A 17,719-nucleotide genomic window follows, 5' to 3' on the forward strand; every position below is an offset into this window, starting at 1 on the left:
ATTGTATCTCTCTCTTCTTCAGCTCAGCTACCAAAAATCCAAAATCCCTTCTAAACTTTAACATCGCTGGCGGGAGCTCCTTAAAAACACCAATCATATGCCCATCTATTTGAAGGGCGGAGTAAAGAGACTTCTGCAAGATGTCATTTCTGAAATATCTCTCAGTAAAGTATATCACAACATCTCTTGGTAGTTGCCTTTGTGATGCTATGCATGAATTTACTCTGTAAATTTTGTTGATCTTAGCTGAAATCTCACTGGGGTCATCCATTTTTAATAACGTAGCCAGAGCATCTGCACAAACTTTTCTTAAATCCTCTCTAGGGTTTTCTCTTATGCCCCTAAGTCTGATAGCAAACTCCATAGATCTAAATTGTATCATAATAATCTCATTATCCATCCTTTGCATATTCCCTTCCATTTCCACAAATTTCAAATCTGTTTCTTTCATTTTGGTTTCCAAGTCCATGGCTAATTGCTCAATCTTGTTGTCCACCTTAAGAACCACCTCTGATAATCCCGTTGCAATAGCTTGCAAATTTTTATCAATTTGATCGGACCTTTTTATAGTGTCCTGGACCATTTGTTTTATCTCTTTAAGTTCTTTGCCTATAAAATCCTTCAAGTCCTGGAGATTCATTGTAGCGGTTGAGGAAACCGCCCCTTGATCCGTTGCCATATTTAACAGAAAAAAAGGAGGACAGTTCTTCCCAGCTTTCTCACAAAGTACTCTTCCAAGTAGGTCAGGTTATGTAAACTGACTTAGAAGTTGTTAATAGCTATTTCAGACGCCTCGGCTGTCAGCAAGCAATTAGCTTTTGTTTTCTTTAGGTTTTCAACTATAAATCAACGCCATTTTGAATCCTTTGTTCTAAGCCCACGCCTCTCAAACTCAGCAGTAGCGTTCTTTTTAAAAATATTTTTCCCCCACTTAAAACTTAAAATACTTGCAAGAGTCTTCCTTCCTTCTTGGGATGTTGTTAGAAGTTAAGGCTGTTCCCGGCATCTGGCTCTACTAAAAACATTAGCAGAGGATATCAAAAGACCGGAGAATGCAACAACTGCAAAGGGGGGCACTCCTTGCCGCACTCCAGAGGCTATAAATCCTTCTGGAGGGCTACACAAGTGGCTCAACCCGACAGCTGAATCTCTCCCTCATAAATTCCAAGAATTTAAGAGTGTCCAAGGCGTTAAAGATCTTAAAAAAAACACCTCTACAGCCTATTGATCCGACAAGCTCAGAAAAAGCCTGCCGACGATGTTCGTGAAACAACCGGAAGCCGACATCTCAAATTTCTTAATCCTAGAGGCAAAAGTAGAAAAGTCAGCTATTTCAGCTATTTCAGTCATCTATGACTTCAATGGGTACCCCATTATTCTTCAGTCTCATTTCTGTGACACTATTGTTTCAGGTTCAAACAGAACAAATATTGAATAAGCCCTAACATTAAAAAAAACATTTTTTCTAAATTATCTTTCCAAATCAGTGCATTCACTTGTGTAATGTGGCCATATCCATCTAGGGCAGTGGTGGGATTCAATTTTTTTTTACTACCGGTTACTACCGGCGTGGATTGGTGAGCGTGGCTTGGTGGCCATGGCAGGGGAAGGATACAATAAAATCCGCCTTCCCACCCCATTCCAGGGGAAGGTTACTGCAAAATCCCTATTTCCTCCCAATCAGCTGGGACACAGGAGGCAGAAAATAGATGAGGGCAGGGCAAGTCAGAGGTGGTATTTACCAATTCTTTGAACTACTCAAAATTTCCGCTACCAGTTCTCCAAAACTGATCAGAACCTGCTGAATACCACCTCTGATATAAGGGCCCTCAGCTTTCCCATAACTGTTTAGTTAGGCCAAAGGGAGTCAATCCCTACCAGATTTTCTGATAGTCAATGCCTTTCAGAGATTGACTGGGATTCCTTAGCATATTTTAATAAAAGTAAATCCCACATAGTTCAGTAGATCTGACTCTTAAGTAAGGTAGTCCATGACCTACAACTGTTTAGTGACCATTCAAAGTTACAACAGCACTGAAAGATGTGACTTATGATCATTTTTCACAGTTACGACCTTTGCAGCATCCTCATGATCATGCAATCAAAATTCAGATGCCTCTCAGCTGGTTCATATTTATGACTGTTGCTATGTCCCAAGGTCATGTGATCGTGTTTTGTGGCCTTTTCACAAGCAAAGTCAACGTGGAAGCCAGATTCACTTAACAATTGTGTTATCGACTTAACAACTGCAGCGATTCACTTAACAACTGTGGCAAGAAAGGTTGTAAAATGGAGCAAAACCAAGGGTGAAATGCTACCAGTTCAGGTCGATTCACCTGAACCGGTAGTTAAAAAATGCTGAAAAACAGTTAAAAAAAAAGTTCCGACAATCAGCTGTGCCTCGTGATCGTCAAAACTTTTTTTTAGCATTTTTTAACTACTAGTTCAAACTGGTAGTTAAAAATGCTAAAAAAAGTCCAACGATCCTCTGTATGGCAATCAGCTGTGCCACGCCATCATTGGAACTTAAAAAAAACTTTCTAAGCATTTTTTACTTCTGGTTCAAACCGGTAGTTAAAAAATGCTAAACAAAGTAAAAATAAAAGTTTGGATAATCAGCTGTGCAACAATCAGCGATGGCATACGATCGTTGGAACTTTTAAAAAAGCTTTTAAAAGTATTTTTTACTACTGATTCAAATTGGTAGTTAAAAATGCTAAAAAAAGTTTTTAAAAAGTTCCGACAATCAGGTATGCGACAATCAGCTGTGTCACACAATTATGATGGAACTTAAAAAAAAAACTTTTTAAAGCATTTTTTAGTGCTGGTTCAGGAGAACAAATGTTTCACCTGGCAACAGAAATTTTGGGCTCAATAGTGATCATGAGTCAATGACTGCCTGTAAATAAATATACTGCAGAGCTCTTTACCTTAACTGCAAAAAAAACTACCTTAGAAAGTTATCAAAAGGTTATCAGAGCTGTAGTGGTGCAGTGGTTAAAGTGGAGTCCTGCAGGGCTAATTCACTGCTCACTCCAAGAGTTTGATTCTGAGTGGCTCAAGGCTGACTCAGCCTTCCATCCTTCCGAGGTAGGTAAAATAAGGACCCAGATTGTTGGGGGCAATATGCTGACTCTGTAAACCACTTAGAGAGGGCTGTAAAGCACTGTGAAGTGGTATATATTGTAAGTCTAAGTGCTATTGCTATCTGAGAAAATAGCTGAAAGAAATAATTTTTCAGCAATTGAAGATGAGATCCTTTGGTTCTTTTGAATTTATTGAATTCCTACAATTAACAAGTAAATTCCCACTGGCAATTTATAAATTCTTCCACTCATTGCTGTGATGGCTTATCACTGATATTATGATATTGCTACAATAATGGCCAGATGATGCTGTAGATTGCTAATATGGAAATATTTGATATTCTATTGCAACATATTTCTACCATTATTTACACATTTGTTAAAAAGACTATTTGTTAGATCCCTAAAAGTGATACTGCCATTCAATTGGGAGGAGGGGGGCCTTGGAGTCAATTTATTGGCAGTGCCTGTGACAACTGATATTTTACAACTGGTTTCCTGGTGCCGAAATGCCTGAGATCCCATCACCTCTTTGGGAGATGTTTATGATGGCCATATGGGACGTTTCACTTTAATGCCTAACGGAAGATAGCCATGGGAATGTATGTTTATTCGGCTCTCAGGGCAGTTGATAAAGGAAACATCTTCACACTTGTGTATTGGTTAGAATTTGCATTCTAACAAATGGGAGGGGTCACTACTGCTTTAATTCTACTTGCATTGCCTAAGGGGATTCAGATGTTGCTTTGCCTTTAATAGTTTCCATCCTTCTTAATTAAAGGTTCCTTTTCAAATACTCTGTTTCAAGAATCTTCACTTTCTTAAGTTAAGAGAGGAGCCCTTACATAAAGCAACATCTTTGAAAAATGGTCAACCAGGAGAGACAACATTTGCTCTACTGAGGGGACCCTGCAAACCATGTCTGAGTACAACAGTGAATAAGGGGAAGCTGAATGCTGAAGGGAGATGGCAATCCCCCCCCCACCGGAGACCTGCTCTATGTATCCTGTTGGAGAGGATGAGGTGAACCTGGAGGACACCAAAAATCCCCTCTGGTCAATCGGCATAGGGACAAAAGATGGCTGTGATGGGAAGACCAGAGGAGTCACTCTTACCTGTGGTAACCGAAAACCGGGGTGGAAATTGGAGCTAGAAGCCCCCTCTGACCAGGGGGAGCTAAATGAAGTCTTGCTGAGAGAGGATCATCTGAAGAGACCTGTAACCCAGTTGGTGATTGAGATTTTGGAAAATCTCAACATCTGGGGGGGAGCCAGAATGGCAACCAAGAGGCGTTGGAAGGACAGAAGCTATGGATGATGCCAGGGGGGCTAACCCCCTTCTGGGCCCTGCTGATCAAGTGGATGGCACAGCAGCAACAGCAAGGAACCCAGAAAACCCTCCCCCTGTTGGCACATGAATTGGGGGCCGCTCCCAACCAACCCTGAAACCTGCAATTAGAAAGAAAAACTCCTTCCCTTGGGGTAAAATTTGATGGGAACCCGAAAAAAATGGGATTCTTTGTGGCACACGTGCTCACCTATATGCAAGAATATGGGTGTGATTTTCAAACCCAAGGATCCCAAGTGCGAGTGATTATCCTATCCCTGGAAGGAGCTGCTGCTAGATGGATGGTGACCCTACATGATGCTGATGCACCAGAACTGTGGGACTTCGACCCTTTCATGATGGCCCAGCAACAACGTTTTGAGGACCCTCTTGCAGACTGCAAAGAATGTGACCGCATTAAAGTGGTGAAGCAGGGACGCCGACCAATGGCAGAGTATACGAAGAATTCCGAGACCTGGCGTGTTGTGTGAACTGGCCAGAAGATATCCTGGTAAGCTGGTTCAAGGATGGGCTGAGTGATGACCTCTACAATGCCTGCATGGCCTGAGATGTGCCAAACCATCTACATGACTGGTATATCTCACTGCTGAAGAGGCAGAGATCGACATGGCCAGGAACTTGTACAGAGTGGAGCGAATATGAAAGAAATCCCCACCCCAATGGAATCAAGAGCCTTTCAATCTGCAAATTGCATCTTCTCCGAAACCCTCAGCCTGCTTCAAGTATAGAAAAGAGGGGCACTGAGCTACAGAATGCTGATCTCAAGCACCAGCTAGGAAACTAGAGTACCCATTTGGGGAGAAACTTATGAAACTTGGCCAACATGGGAAGGAAATGCCCCTGAGGAGCAGGGAGATCATAGTATCTCCACGCCCTCCTCTCTTTGAGGAGGAAACCCCGGCTTCTCAGCAGGAGGAACCATACTTGTCCGGAAGCGATCCAGAGGATGAACCACTGGTAAGCAAACCAATTAAACTGCTTATTCTTCCCCTAAGACTGGTTATCTGCAACTGGGAGAGGGGGATGAAAATCTCTGCTTTAGTGGACTCAGGATGCACCCGCTGTTTGATCAGCCCAACCCTGGTAAGGAAGTTGAGGATTAATGTAAGAAAACTGAAAAGCCCCATAGCTTTTTGCCAACTAGATGGGTTAATAGCAGGGGGGAGCCAGCTTCATTTGCCACTGAGCCTCTACAGATAGGCATCAGAAGCCATGAAGAAATATTTACATTTATAGTGGCACCTGGCATGGAGTGGCCACTAGTTTTGGGTCTTGTATGGCTGAAAAAATGGAACCCCAAAATTAATTGGAAGCAAGGCACCATAAGAGTTCAGATGCACGTGACTTTTGCTGAGAATCCACACAAAGAAACTGAGGTTGCAGAGCACCAAGAAACAGCTTACATTATACCAACCCAGGGCATACCCAAAGAATACAAAGACTTGGCTGAGATTTTTAGTGAAAAAGCCTCTGATGAGTTCTCCCCTTCTCCCACTGCTCCTCTGACTGTGCAATAGAAATTCTACCTGTTATATTCCTTTCCTCCCCGACATACGACCGGGGATTCCCTCTGTTGACAGCTAGCAACAGCCATGCCGTGTCTTAGCCAATCAGGCGCGGCTTGGCTGAAGGCGGGCTGTTCTGCTATCCTGATTGGTTTCTCTGCCTGACAGCTCTTCGTACAAATAGCTGTCAGGCAGAGGAACGAACGATTCTCTCCTGTATTAGTTGTTGCTGTTCTATTCAATAAAATTGTGTTGGACGTTCCTCAGCGTGTCAAGCCTCGTCTTTCCCCACTCTTCTTCACTGGCGACGAAGGTGGGATCTCTCTGAGGCGACGAACCTGAAGGAACCCGACCTCCTCGATCTGCCGCTTGAGTTCCAGCTCCCCGAGCCGTACAACTCCAAGCTGCTATGGCATCGCTTCCCCCGTTCGCTCCCTTCGGGACAGACGGAGAAGGATGGACTGGCTTTTTAGAGCGCTTCGAGTGCTTCCTAAGGGCCAACGGGAAGCGGGGTATTCCGATGGAGGAGAAATGTAGTTTCTTCCTCAGTAGTTGCGGAACCCCAATGTTTAACGCCGCCCGGGCGTTGGCAGCCCCTCTGCCAGTCCACGAACTTGACTGGGACACTTTAATGGCCAAACTGAAGGGCCATTACACCCCAACCCCATCTAAGATAGCGCGACGATACGCGTTCCGCCAGTGTGTCCAGAAACCGCACGAAGATGTCAGCCAGTTCCTCCAGTCCCTGAGGACCACGGCTATTCCCTGCGAGTTCCTAGACCTGGAGGACAACCTGGTGGAGCAGTTCGTCAGCGGGGTCAAGGACCTCCGGCTGAAGAGGCGCCTCCTGGCTCGGCCAGAAATCACCTTGGCCGAGGCGGTTGCTGAGGCGCGGGCGGTGGAGTTGTCTGAGCAATCCACCGCAGAAATGGACCGCCACCAGCTGCCGAACTATCCAGTCCGCACTTCCCTCATTGATCAGCTGGCGCCCCTGCCTAGCCCGGCTGAAGAAGAGGAAGAGCTCGTGGCCCGTCTGGCAGAGCTGCAGAGACGCCGCAATCCACGACCACCGCGCCAGACTACGGCAGCCTGCCTTGGCTGCGGGGGCAGCTACGACTGGTCAGCCTGCCCATTCTGGGCGTCCATCTGCCGCTGGTGCTCCAAAAAAGGGCACCTGGCCCAGGTCTGCCGGGCTGTGCTGCCTCCACCTCCACTCCAGGGAGCCTCCGGCCAGCAGACGACCGCAGGACCGCAGCAGCCCCGCTGCCAGCCGCGCATGAGAGCCAGCTGCTACGCCGTGGAACCAGGACCAGCAGCCGCCCCTGCTGAGGCAATCTACCAGGCCTCCGCAGGTGCGGACAGAATCAAGGCGTCAGTCCTCATTGAGGGCGCCCCTTGCGTGATGGAGGTGGACTCCGGCTCGTCCCGCTCCATAATTTCGTGGGCTGACTTTAACGCACTCTGCCCTGGCGTTCTAAAACGCCAATTGACTGCCAGCCCCGTGGCGCTCAGGGACTATCAGGGGTCACTTATCCCAACCCTGGGTAGCTATACAGTCAGGGTTGAATATGGGGGGTTTTCAGGATGCCTGCCTGTTCTGGTGGTCGAAAAGCCCCTCCCCGCATTGCTGGGGCTGGACTGGTTCCCCGTCCTGGGTCTCTCCATGCAGGGGGTGTATTCCCTCTCAGACACACCCCCTGACGTGGCTGCCGTCATCTCCGCCTACGCGGACGTGTTTGACGGACAGCTTGGGCTGTATAAGGGTACCCCCATCTCTCTCAACCTAGATCCCCAGGTTGCTCCCATTAGGCTGAAGGCCCGCAGGGTGCCTTTTGCCTTAAGGGCCAAAGTTGATGAGGAGATTGACCGCTTGCTGGCGCAGGGCGTATTGGAGCCAGTTGACTACTCACGTTGGGAGACCCCAATAGTGGTCCCTGTGAAGGCCGACGGCTCCATACGTCTCTGCGCCGACTTTAAATCCACCATCAATTTGGCCCTTCAGGCAAACCCCTATCCAGTCCCTGTTGTACAGCACCTGCTCCACTCCCTGGGGCAGGGCTGTATTTTCGCGAAACTGGATATGGCGCAGGCCTACCAGCAGCTCCCGGTGGATGACGAAGCGGCGGCTGCGCAGACTATCATCACCCACCGAGGGGCTTTCCGTTGCCGCCGCCTCCAATTCGGCGTTTCCGTGGCCCTGGGGATTTTCCAGAGCCTCATGGAGCGATTGCTCCATGGGCTCCCTGGCGTTGTACCCTATTTTGACGATGTCCTGATCGCTGCTTCCAGCCGCTCAGGACTCCTCGAAATGTTGGGGAAGGTCCTCGACCGTTTTAGGGGCGCGGGTCTCAAATTAAACCGCTGCAAATGTTCATTTGCTGTGCCTAAAGTGGACTTCCTAGGCTTCTCCATAGATGCCCACGGAATCCACCCCACCCCTGCTAAAGTCGCAGCCATTAAGAACGCCCCCACCCCCGCCTCTAAGGCGGAGCTGCAGTCGTTCTTAGGGCTTTTAAACTTTTACGCGCCATTTTTGCCGCACAAGGCATCACTAGCCGAGCCGCTGCATCGGTTGCTCGACCGATCCACGGCCTGGCGCTGGGGCAGCCGCGAAGCGCATGCGTTCACGGCTGTCAAAGACATGCTGACGTCAGAGGCAGTCCTAGTCCAATACAGTGACAGGATGCCCCTGACTCTAGCGTGTGACGCCTCCCCCGTGGGTTTGGGGGCTGTCCTGAGCCATGTCCTCCCCAATGGCTCGGAAGCCCCCATAGCTTTTTATTCCTGGACACTCTCTCCAGCGGAGAGGAACTACAGCCAGATCGACAAGGAGGCTCTGGCTGCTGTGTCCGGGGTTAAAAAGTTCCACGAGTACCTGTACGGACGGCATTTCACGCTCTTCACTGACCACAAGCCGCTCCTTGGGCTTCTGGCCGGTGACCGTCCGACCCCTCCCATCCTGTCTCCCCGGATGACCCGTTGGGTGGAGTTCCTAGCGGCATACTCGTATGCCCTGGTCTACCGCCCTGGCAAGCAGCTGGGGCACGCTGATGCCCTCAGCCGCTGCCCCTTGCCCATCTCCAACCAACAGACAGTGCCTTGCCTGTCTGTTTTGGCCACTGCAGACCTGGCCTTGCCGCTCTCCGCGAGCGATGTGGCTGCAGCGTCTCTGGCCGACTCCACCCTCTCCCAGGTGATGGCTTGGGTTCTGCGGGGATGGCCTGGGGGGGCGGTGTCTGACGTCTACCGCCCCTACAAGGCCAGTCAGCTAGAGCTGTCTCTCCACAGTGGGTGCCTCCTGTGGGGGGGACAGGGTGGTCATTCCACCCACTCTGCGCGAACAGGTGCTGTCTCGCCTCCATGAGGGCCACCCAGGCATAGCGCGCATGAAGGCGCTTGCGCGCAGCTATGTTTGGTGGCCCCGTCTGGACGATGAGATAGCTACCTGGGTTGCCAGGTGCTCGACCTGCCAGGTCTCCCGTCCAGCGCCTCCGGCGGCCCCGCCGCGGGAGTGGGAGATTCCTCGCAGCCCATGGTCACGCCTCCACCTGGATTTCGCTGGGCCTTTCCGAGGCCAGGTCTTCCTGGTCGTGGTGGACGCTTACTTGCGCTGGGTGGAGCTCATCCTCATGACCTCCACCACAGCCGAGGCCACTGTCTGAGCATTAACGCGCCTGTTTGCCACCCATGGCTTGCCAGACGTTGTTGTGTCGGACAATGGGCCCCAGTTTGCGTCCACTATCTTTCAGGAATTCCTGGCCTCCCAGGGCATCCGGCACACCCCGGTAGCACCCTATCATCCGGCCAGCAATGGCCGGGCGGAACGCGCTGTCTGCTCAGCCAAGGACGCCCTTGGACGGATGGACAAGGGCGACTGGCCCACGAGGGTGGCTGCTTACCTCCTGGTGCAGCATTCCACCCCGTGCCCACTGTCTGGGAAAACCCCTGCTGAGCTGCTGATGGGCCGGCGCCTGCGGACCACCTTAGATAGGTTGCACCCAACCTATTCAGAGGCACAGCCGAGCAACCTGGGGCCCCCTTCCCGTTCTTCCTCGAGGGCGATCCGGTATGGGCGAGGGCCTTCTCGGGGGACTTGAAGTGGGTGCCTGCCACCGTCACCTCTGTAACCGGCCCCTGCTCTTACAGGGTCCGGACCGCCCACGGTGCAGACTGGCGCCACCACGTGGATCAGTTAAGGCGTCGCCTACCTCTGGATCCAACCAACAACCCTGCAGGGTCGGCCTCTGCCATTCAACCGCAGGCCCTCAGGTTGACGCCGCAACCGATCCCTCCGCCGTGGCCATTGCCCGCTCCGCAAGACCTGCCAGCCGAGACTGGGCCCGGCGCCTTCCGCTGGCCACAGCCCTCCAGCGATCCAGCCCCCGTTGGGCAACCAGTTCCAGCGTTGCACCCCGCCTTGGCCTTCCCTCAATCAGGCCAGCCCTACCCTACAAGCAGTTCAAAATTCCCTGACTCAAGCCCGCCAGCGGCGGCGCCACCCCGGCCCTGCCTACCTGCTCCAGAGTCTCCTCCTCCTCCTGGGATAGGCCTTCAAGATGGTGCCCGGAGCTCCACTCCCTCCCGGGAGGAGCTCCCACGGGCACCACCTCCTCCTCCGATGGTCTGCCCAGTTCTGAGGCGTTCTGGGCGTGTCCGACGGCGCCCTGTGTATCTTCGTGACTACGCATGCTCCGCTGTCACGCATGCATCCTCGCTAGGGGGGAAGGAGTGTTATATTCCTTTCCTCCCCGACATACGACCGGGGATTCCCTCTGTTGACAGCTAGCAACAGCCATGCCGCGCCTTAGCCAATCAGGCGCGGCTTGGCTGAAGGCGGGCTGTTCTGCTATACTGATTGGTTTCTCTGCCTGACAGCTCTTTGTATAAATAGCTGTCAGGCAGAGGAACGAACGATTCTCTCCTGTATTAGTTGTTGCTGTTCTATTCAATAAAATTGTGTTGGACATTCCTCAGCGTGTCAAGCCTCGTCTTTCCCCACTCTTCTTCACTACCCTAAACCCAAGATGTATAGCATGTCCCAGAGGGAGCTGGAAGAACTGAGGACATTCATTGAGAAAAACCTAGCAAGGGGTTTCATTGAACCAGCCCGACCAAAAATTGCAGCCCCAGTGTTGTTTAGAGAAAAAAAATGTCTCTAAATGTCTCTGTGTGGATTTTAGAAAGTTAAATACAATCAGTGTGGAGAACATTTACCCCTCTTCCCCTCATGAAAGACATGCTAGCACACCTTGCTAAAGGGAAAAAAATTCAAAGCTGGATTTAAGGGATCTTACTACCATATCACAATTAAGGAGGGAGATGAATGGAAAATGGCATTTAACCCCCCTTTTGGATGCTATCAATTCCATTTGGGCTACAAGAGGCCCCTGCAGTATTTATGCAATTAATAAACAAAGTGTTACAGGAGCATTTATATAAGGGCTGTTATATTCTGAGACCAAGGCAGAACATGTAAAACTAGTTCGGGAGGTTCTGAACAAACTTCGCTCTGCCAAACTTTATGCTAAACTCTCTAGATGTGAATTCCACCAAGTGAAAATTGATTACTTAGGGTACCGCATTTCACACCAGGGCATAGAAATGGATCCTTTAAAGGTGCAGGCGGTATTTGACTGGGAACCATCCAGAACACGTAAACAGTTACAAAGCTTCCTGGGATTCGCCAACTTTTACCCCCAGTTTATCCCCACTTTCACTCAGATTGCTCTCCCCATCACCAAGCTTTTAAAAATGCAGAGGGAAGGTAACCCGAAACCGAAGCAGCCTTTGAACTGGACAACGGAATGCCAAGCTGCATTTGAAAAACTTAAATGGCTGTTTTCAGCAGAGCCCATTCTAAAGCACCCAGACACAGAGAAACCATTCATCATACAAGCAGATGCTAGCAATGTGGCGATAGGAGCGGTCCTACTTCAGAAAAATGAGCATGACCAATTACAACCATGCACTTACACATCCAAACAAATGAATGAATATGAGCAAAGGTGGATCATTTTGGAGAAAGAGGCTTATGCAGTTTGGTGGGCTCTTTTAACCTGGAGGCATTTCCTAGACGGGAATAAGTCTGGACCGATAATAAAAATGTAGAAGCCCTAAAGACCCCAAAGAAACTCTCCCCATAACAAGTATGATGGGCTCAGTACTTTAAATGGTTTGAATTTATGCTCAGATATCTCCGGGGGGGGGGGGGGATTTTTCTGGCAGATCCAGAAAATCGGAATACAATAGTATGAAGCCAGACATAATCAGACTCATGATACAAAACAATAAACTAGCCACTAAAGTAACCACCAGATCCCAGGTAAAACAAGAAACTTTGATGGACAGTGACACTACCAAACTTTTAGACAAGCTTTAGCCACCGATGAATGGTTTTTGAGCCACAAATCCAGCTGCTAATGAAAGATAACTTAGCTTGGATGGGAGGGAAGTTGTATGTTCCAACTACCCAAGGACTGCACTTAATGGCAAGGTGCCATGACTCCAAATTAGTTGGGCACTTTGGTTTTGTGAAAATTTTATACTTAATTAAAAGGCAATTTTGGCCATCACTAAAAAAGGACACAGAGAGCTATGTAGTTAGCTGCCCTATTTGTGTGGCAGCTAAAAGATGCCAAGGGAAAATCCCAGGACTCTTACAGATGGTAGCTGAACCTTCAGCACCCTGGAAGAGATTGCTATCGACTTTATTGTTGAACTACCAGAAAGTGAGGGGAATACTGTCATTTGGGTCATAACAGACCTGTTTTCAAAACAGGCACATTTTATACCTTGCCAAACGATCCCAACTGCCAAAAGTCTAGCCAAGTTATTCCTGAAAGACATTTATTGCCTTCATGGAGCCCCGCAGACAATCATCTCTGACAGAGGGATCCAATTCACCTCAAAACTTTGGAGGGCATTTTTAATTTTACTTGGCACCATCCAAGGATTGAGCTCGAGTCACCATGCCCAGACTAATGGACAAACTGAAAAATTGAACTCTGTCCTAGAACAATATCTAAGATGTTTTTATTAATTTTCAACAGGATAACTGGACTGATCTTTTACCTTTTGCAGAAGTGGCCTTCAATAATGCTGTGCACTCAAGCACTGGCTTCACTCCTTTTAGAGTAGCAACAGGCCAGGATTTCAGCCCCATGCCTGAACTACCCACAGAAGACCCACTATCCCCTCACTTAAAGAATGGATAGACACTTTATGAGACACATGGCCAGTAGTTAGATTAGTCTTTCAGGAAGCTTACAGGCTTTTAAAATTCAAGCTGACAAGAAAAGAGTGGAACCCAAATCTTTCGATGTTGGAGATTGAGTTTATTTATCTACAAAATTCCTGAAGTCATTGCAGCCATCAAAGAAATTAGGGCCAAATTTCATTGGATCTTTCCCTATCACTAGAGTTATTACTCCAGTAACAGTAGAAGTACTCCTTCCAAAGACACTCAGGCAAGTCCACCCAGTATTTCACATTAGTTTACTCAAACGAGAAGTAATCTCACAACTCAGACCACTTGCACTTATACCACCTGTTCCTATCATGATAGAAGGCAAACAACACTTTCAAATGAAGGAAAAACTGGACTCTAGGGCCCACAGGGAAAAACCCAATACTTAGTTGCTTGGAAGCATTTACCTTCATCCCAAAATGAATGGGTAGCTAAACACCATTTTAGGGCCCCTACCCTATTGACATTTTTTTCACTCCCAATACCCTGACAAACCTTGTGAAAATACTATGATTGAATTTCTGTTTCTATCTTTTCACAGGTCGATCTCTCCTTTTTCCAAAGAACGGCAGCATGTCAGATCCCTAAAAGTGATACTGCCATTCAATTGGGAGGAGGGGGGCCTTGGAGTCAATTTATTGGCAGTGCCTGTGACAACTGATATTTTACAATTGGTTTCCTAGTGCCGAAATGCCTGAGATCCCATCACCTCTTGGGGGGATGTTTATGATGGCCATGTAGGACATTTCACTTTAATGCCTAATGGAAGATAGCCATGGGAATGTATGTTTATTCGGCTCTCAGGGCAGTTGATAAAGGAAACATTTTCACACTTGTGTATTGGTTAGAAATGGCATGCTAACAAATGGGAGGGGTCACTACTGCTTTAATTCTACTTGCATTGCCTAAGGGGATTCAGATGTTACTTTGCCTTTAATGGTTTCCATCCTTCTTAATTAAAGGTTCCTTTTGAAATACTCTGTTTCAACAGTCTTCACTTTCTTAAGTTAGGAGAGGAGCCCTTATACTATTATTCAGTCAAGTATATTAAATTTGGATATTCTGTATATATTTTATAATCTCTTTCCTAATTAGTCACCAGAAAGTTAGAGATCATGCCAATTTTTCCAACTGACAAGACTATGCTGCAGAATATTAATAAGAATTGCTGTGTCAAAGCAAGAGTTTGTAAACTGCATATCTCTTAAGTGGTATAAATGATAATACTTACTGCTGAATACATGATCATTTTAAGTCCTTTATTGTTGTTAATTGCACTTGTCATTTTTTCCAGAATATGTTTCACAAGGATACCTTCATGGAGATAAAAAAAAAATGAGTGTTGTGGAATTTGAAAATAGAAGTTTTGAAAAATATGGAAGAAGGACTTGGTCAGGAATTTGGTGAGTTTGCAATTCTTTGTGGTATAAAATATCTTCATATTAACCAACGTCTTTCTAGACTGTATGAAATGTGTTTATGTAAAATGGATTTTTTTATTTAATTAGGGATTTTGGCCAATTTTTTTGAAGAATTTGGAAAATAAATGTAATGAAAACTTACTCTTTATTTTTCCAAGAGTCATATATTCATGCAAGATAAAGTACTCTACTTATTATGCTTCTAGACTTTTCACAGCAAATAAACTATATTTTAAATGGAAAAGTAATATGCTTCTTAGTTAAAAAGAATATGAAATAGAATGGTCTAAAAAAATTATAATGAGAGCAAAGAAATCTTTAGTGGGAAAACTTTACTGACATTTTTCTGCATTTTAAAAATTGTATCAATCAAACTACAACATACTAAAAATATATGCCATAAAGATAAGCACTTCCTAATATGTCAATATATAGAAATATTTCTTTAGATAGAAATATTAATGTCCATGTTGAAATGTTACCAGCACATAAGATTTTAAAAGTATTTATATATACTTCTAATCTTGTTATTTTAAAGAAAACTGTTCATCAATAATATTATCTGTACTGTTTAGTTTTTTTATTATGCATTTCCCCCAATAGTTTAAATTTAAATAATTAAATACTTTTAGAAAAGCATTTTAGAACACATTTCTGCTATTTATCTTTAGTAGATTATAATGATAAGGCAATTTATTTTTTAAATAGATTTCAGATTCATACTCTACTGTATGGCATGCCATAGGGATCAGTGTTTTTTCTTCCCCTATTAAACATCTACATAAGGCCACTGTGTGCTTATCCATCACCATGGGATGAGGTGGCTAACTTTGTAATTAAAATTCTTAATTTTAATTCTTAATAAAAACTATATATATTTTTAAGAAAATTAAAAGACAGCACAGGATAAGTTAACCATTAGTTTGTTGAGCCAAACATTAAGCGCTAAATAGGGTCATCTATTTACATGCCTAAGTGAAAGTTGATCTCTAAAATCTATTGACATTTGAAAAGAAAATATGCACAGTAACTTTTTATATGTTCATATGTCAAGGCTACTACTATGACATATATTTATATTTTCACAAATCTGAAAATCAAGCCAAACAAATAAATCCATAATTAAATGAATACTTGCCTCCCTGTGATTTTGATTTCTCATTTTTTAATGATCCCCCAAAAGCGCCAATTACCACATATTCCAGCAGGAATTTTATCTTTTGCATACTCCTTTTATCAGCCCATTTTGGTAAAGAAAGTTTGTGTATTTCCTACAGTAATAAGGGAAGATTAAAAAATAGCAAGCCATGCTTAGTAATAATCCCATGTCTTCTATTATTTTTCATACAGACAGACTTTCCTAAGTAGAAAAAGGCTCAGTTGTATTATTAATATTACAGGCAGCAAAAGTGAACTGAAAAATCTTTTAATAAGGCTTTTTGAACATAGGTACTTGTTTTCCCCTGAGTGAAATGAAAGAATCTGTTTGTTTTTCAGGAATAGAAATTTACTGCCTGCATTTAGTTTTTGCAAAAGAGATATGTTTCTGATGTATGGGAATAGCTTTACTTGTGTATGTAAATGATTTAAGAAGTAGACAGTAGTTTTCTTATCTTTATCCATTTTGTTAGATAAAAATAAGACTCAGTAAACTGAATCTACTGATCCATTCCCATATAATACTCTCAACTTCTCACAAATTGAACTATCAATTTACCCCTAAAGTTTAAATAGCTAAAATTTCCAGGAATGAGACAAGTAAGATCTCATGAGATTTCATGACACTTGAAAAAAATCTTGTAGTGAGACTTCCAATACTTTCTTAAAAAAAAACCAAGTACAGACAAACATTAAATATAAAAATGTAGAACCTTACTCTATTCAATGGTGAAAAGAGTAAGGTTCTACATTTAGGCAAGAAAAATGAAATGCACAGGTACAGTATAGGTGGTACCTTACTCAATAGTTGTAACTGTGAGAGGGACCTTGGAGTTCTAGTGAACAACCATTTAAATATGAGCCAGCAGTGTGCAACAGCTGCCAAAAAACCCAACACAGTTCTAGGCTACATAAACTGAGGGATAGATCAAGATCATGTGAAGTGTTAATACCACTTTATAATGCCTTGGTAAGGCCACACTTGGAATACTGCATTCAGTTTTGGTCGCCACAATGTAGAAAAGATGTGGAGACTCTAGAAAGAGTGCAGAGAAGAGCAACAAGGATGATTAGGGGTCTGGAGACTAAAACATACGAAGAACGGTTGCAGGAACTGGGTATATCTAGTTTAAGAGAAAGAAGGACCAGGGGAGACATAAAAGCAGACTTCCAATATCTCAGGGGTTGCCACAAAGAAGAGGGAGTCAAACTATTCTCCAAGGCACCTGAGGGTAGAACAAGAAGCAATGGGTAGAAACTAATCAAGGACAGAAGCAACTTAGAACTGAGAAGAAACTTCCTGACAGTTAGAACAATTAATCAGTGGAACAGCTTGCCTCCAGAAGTTGTGAATGCCCCAACACTGGAAGTCTTTAAGAAGACATTGGATAGGCATTTGTCTGAAATGGTATAGGTTTTCCTGCCTAGGCAGGGGGTTGGACTAGAAGACCTCCAACCATATTTTTATTTTTAATGTTGCCTTTTTATATTTGTGTTGTATTTGTGCTGATAAATAAATAAAGGAAGACCTTTATTTTAAGGAAATAGATCTATTTCAAGCTATTTAGCTCTCATCAGCTAGCCATACCCTTACTGGGAATCGAACCAGGGCTGTATTGCATATTAGGCCGATGTAATTGCCACTAAGCCACAGGCTCTCTTCCTTATCAGCTAATATGGGCCTAATATGCAATACAGCCCTGGTTCGATTCCCAGTAAGGGTATGGCTAGCTGATGAGAGCTAAATAGCTTGAAATAGATCTATACTAGTCTCCCTTTATTTATTTATCAGTACAAATACAACACACACACACACACACACACATGTATACAATTATTATCATTATTATACATTTATTTGACTATAATTGTCATTACTTCATTTTATATGAAATATTCTAAATTTTAGGTAAATTTATATTATGACATTTCATTACATCATCCTAAATCCACCCA

At 45.1% G+C, this 17,719-nt stretch overlaps 1 protein-coding gene across 1 annotated transcript in view; it reads right to left on the reverse strand.

The window, feature by feature from the left end:
• The window catches only part of LOC309381796 (prostatic acid phosphatase-like), a gene marked incomplete at its 5' end in the record, with an annotated part of 40,471 nt that overhangs the window by 12,102 nt on the left and 10,650 nt on the right, over positions 1 to 17,719 (reverse strand). The window contains one exon of the mRNA XM_081933080.1: positions 14,416 to 14,601. Coding sequence (XP_081789206.1) covers positions 14,416 to 14,601 — 186 coding nt within the window. The remainder of the gene's footprint in view (positions 1 to 14,415; positions 14,602 to 17,719) is intronic.

This window comes from Natrix helvetica (genome assembly GCF_964273705.1).
Source record: "Natrix helvetica genome assembly, chromosome: Z".
Lineage (NCBI taxonomy): Eukaryota > Metazoa > Chordata > Lepidosauria > Squamata > Natricidae > Natrix > Natrix helvetica.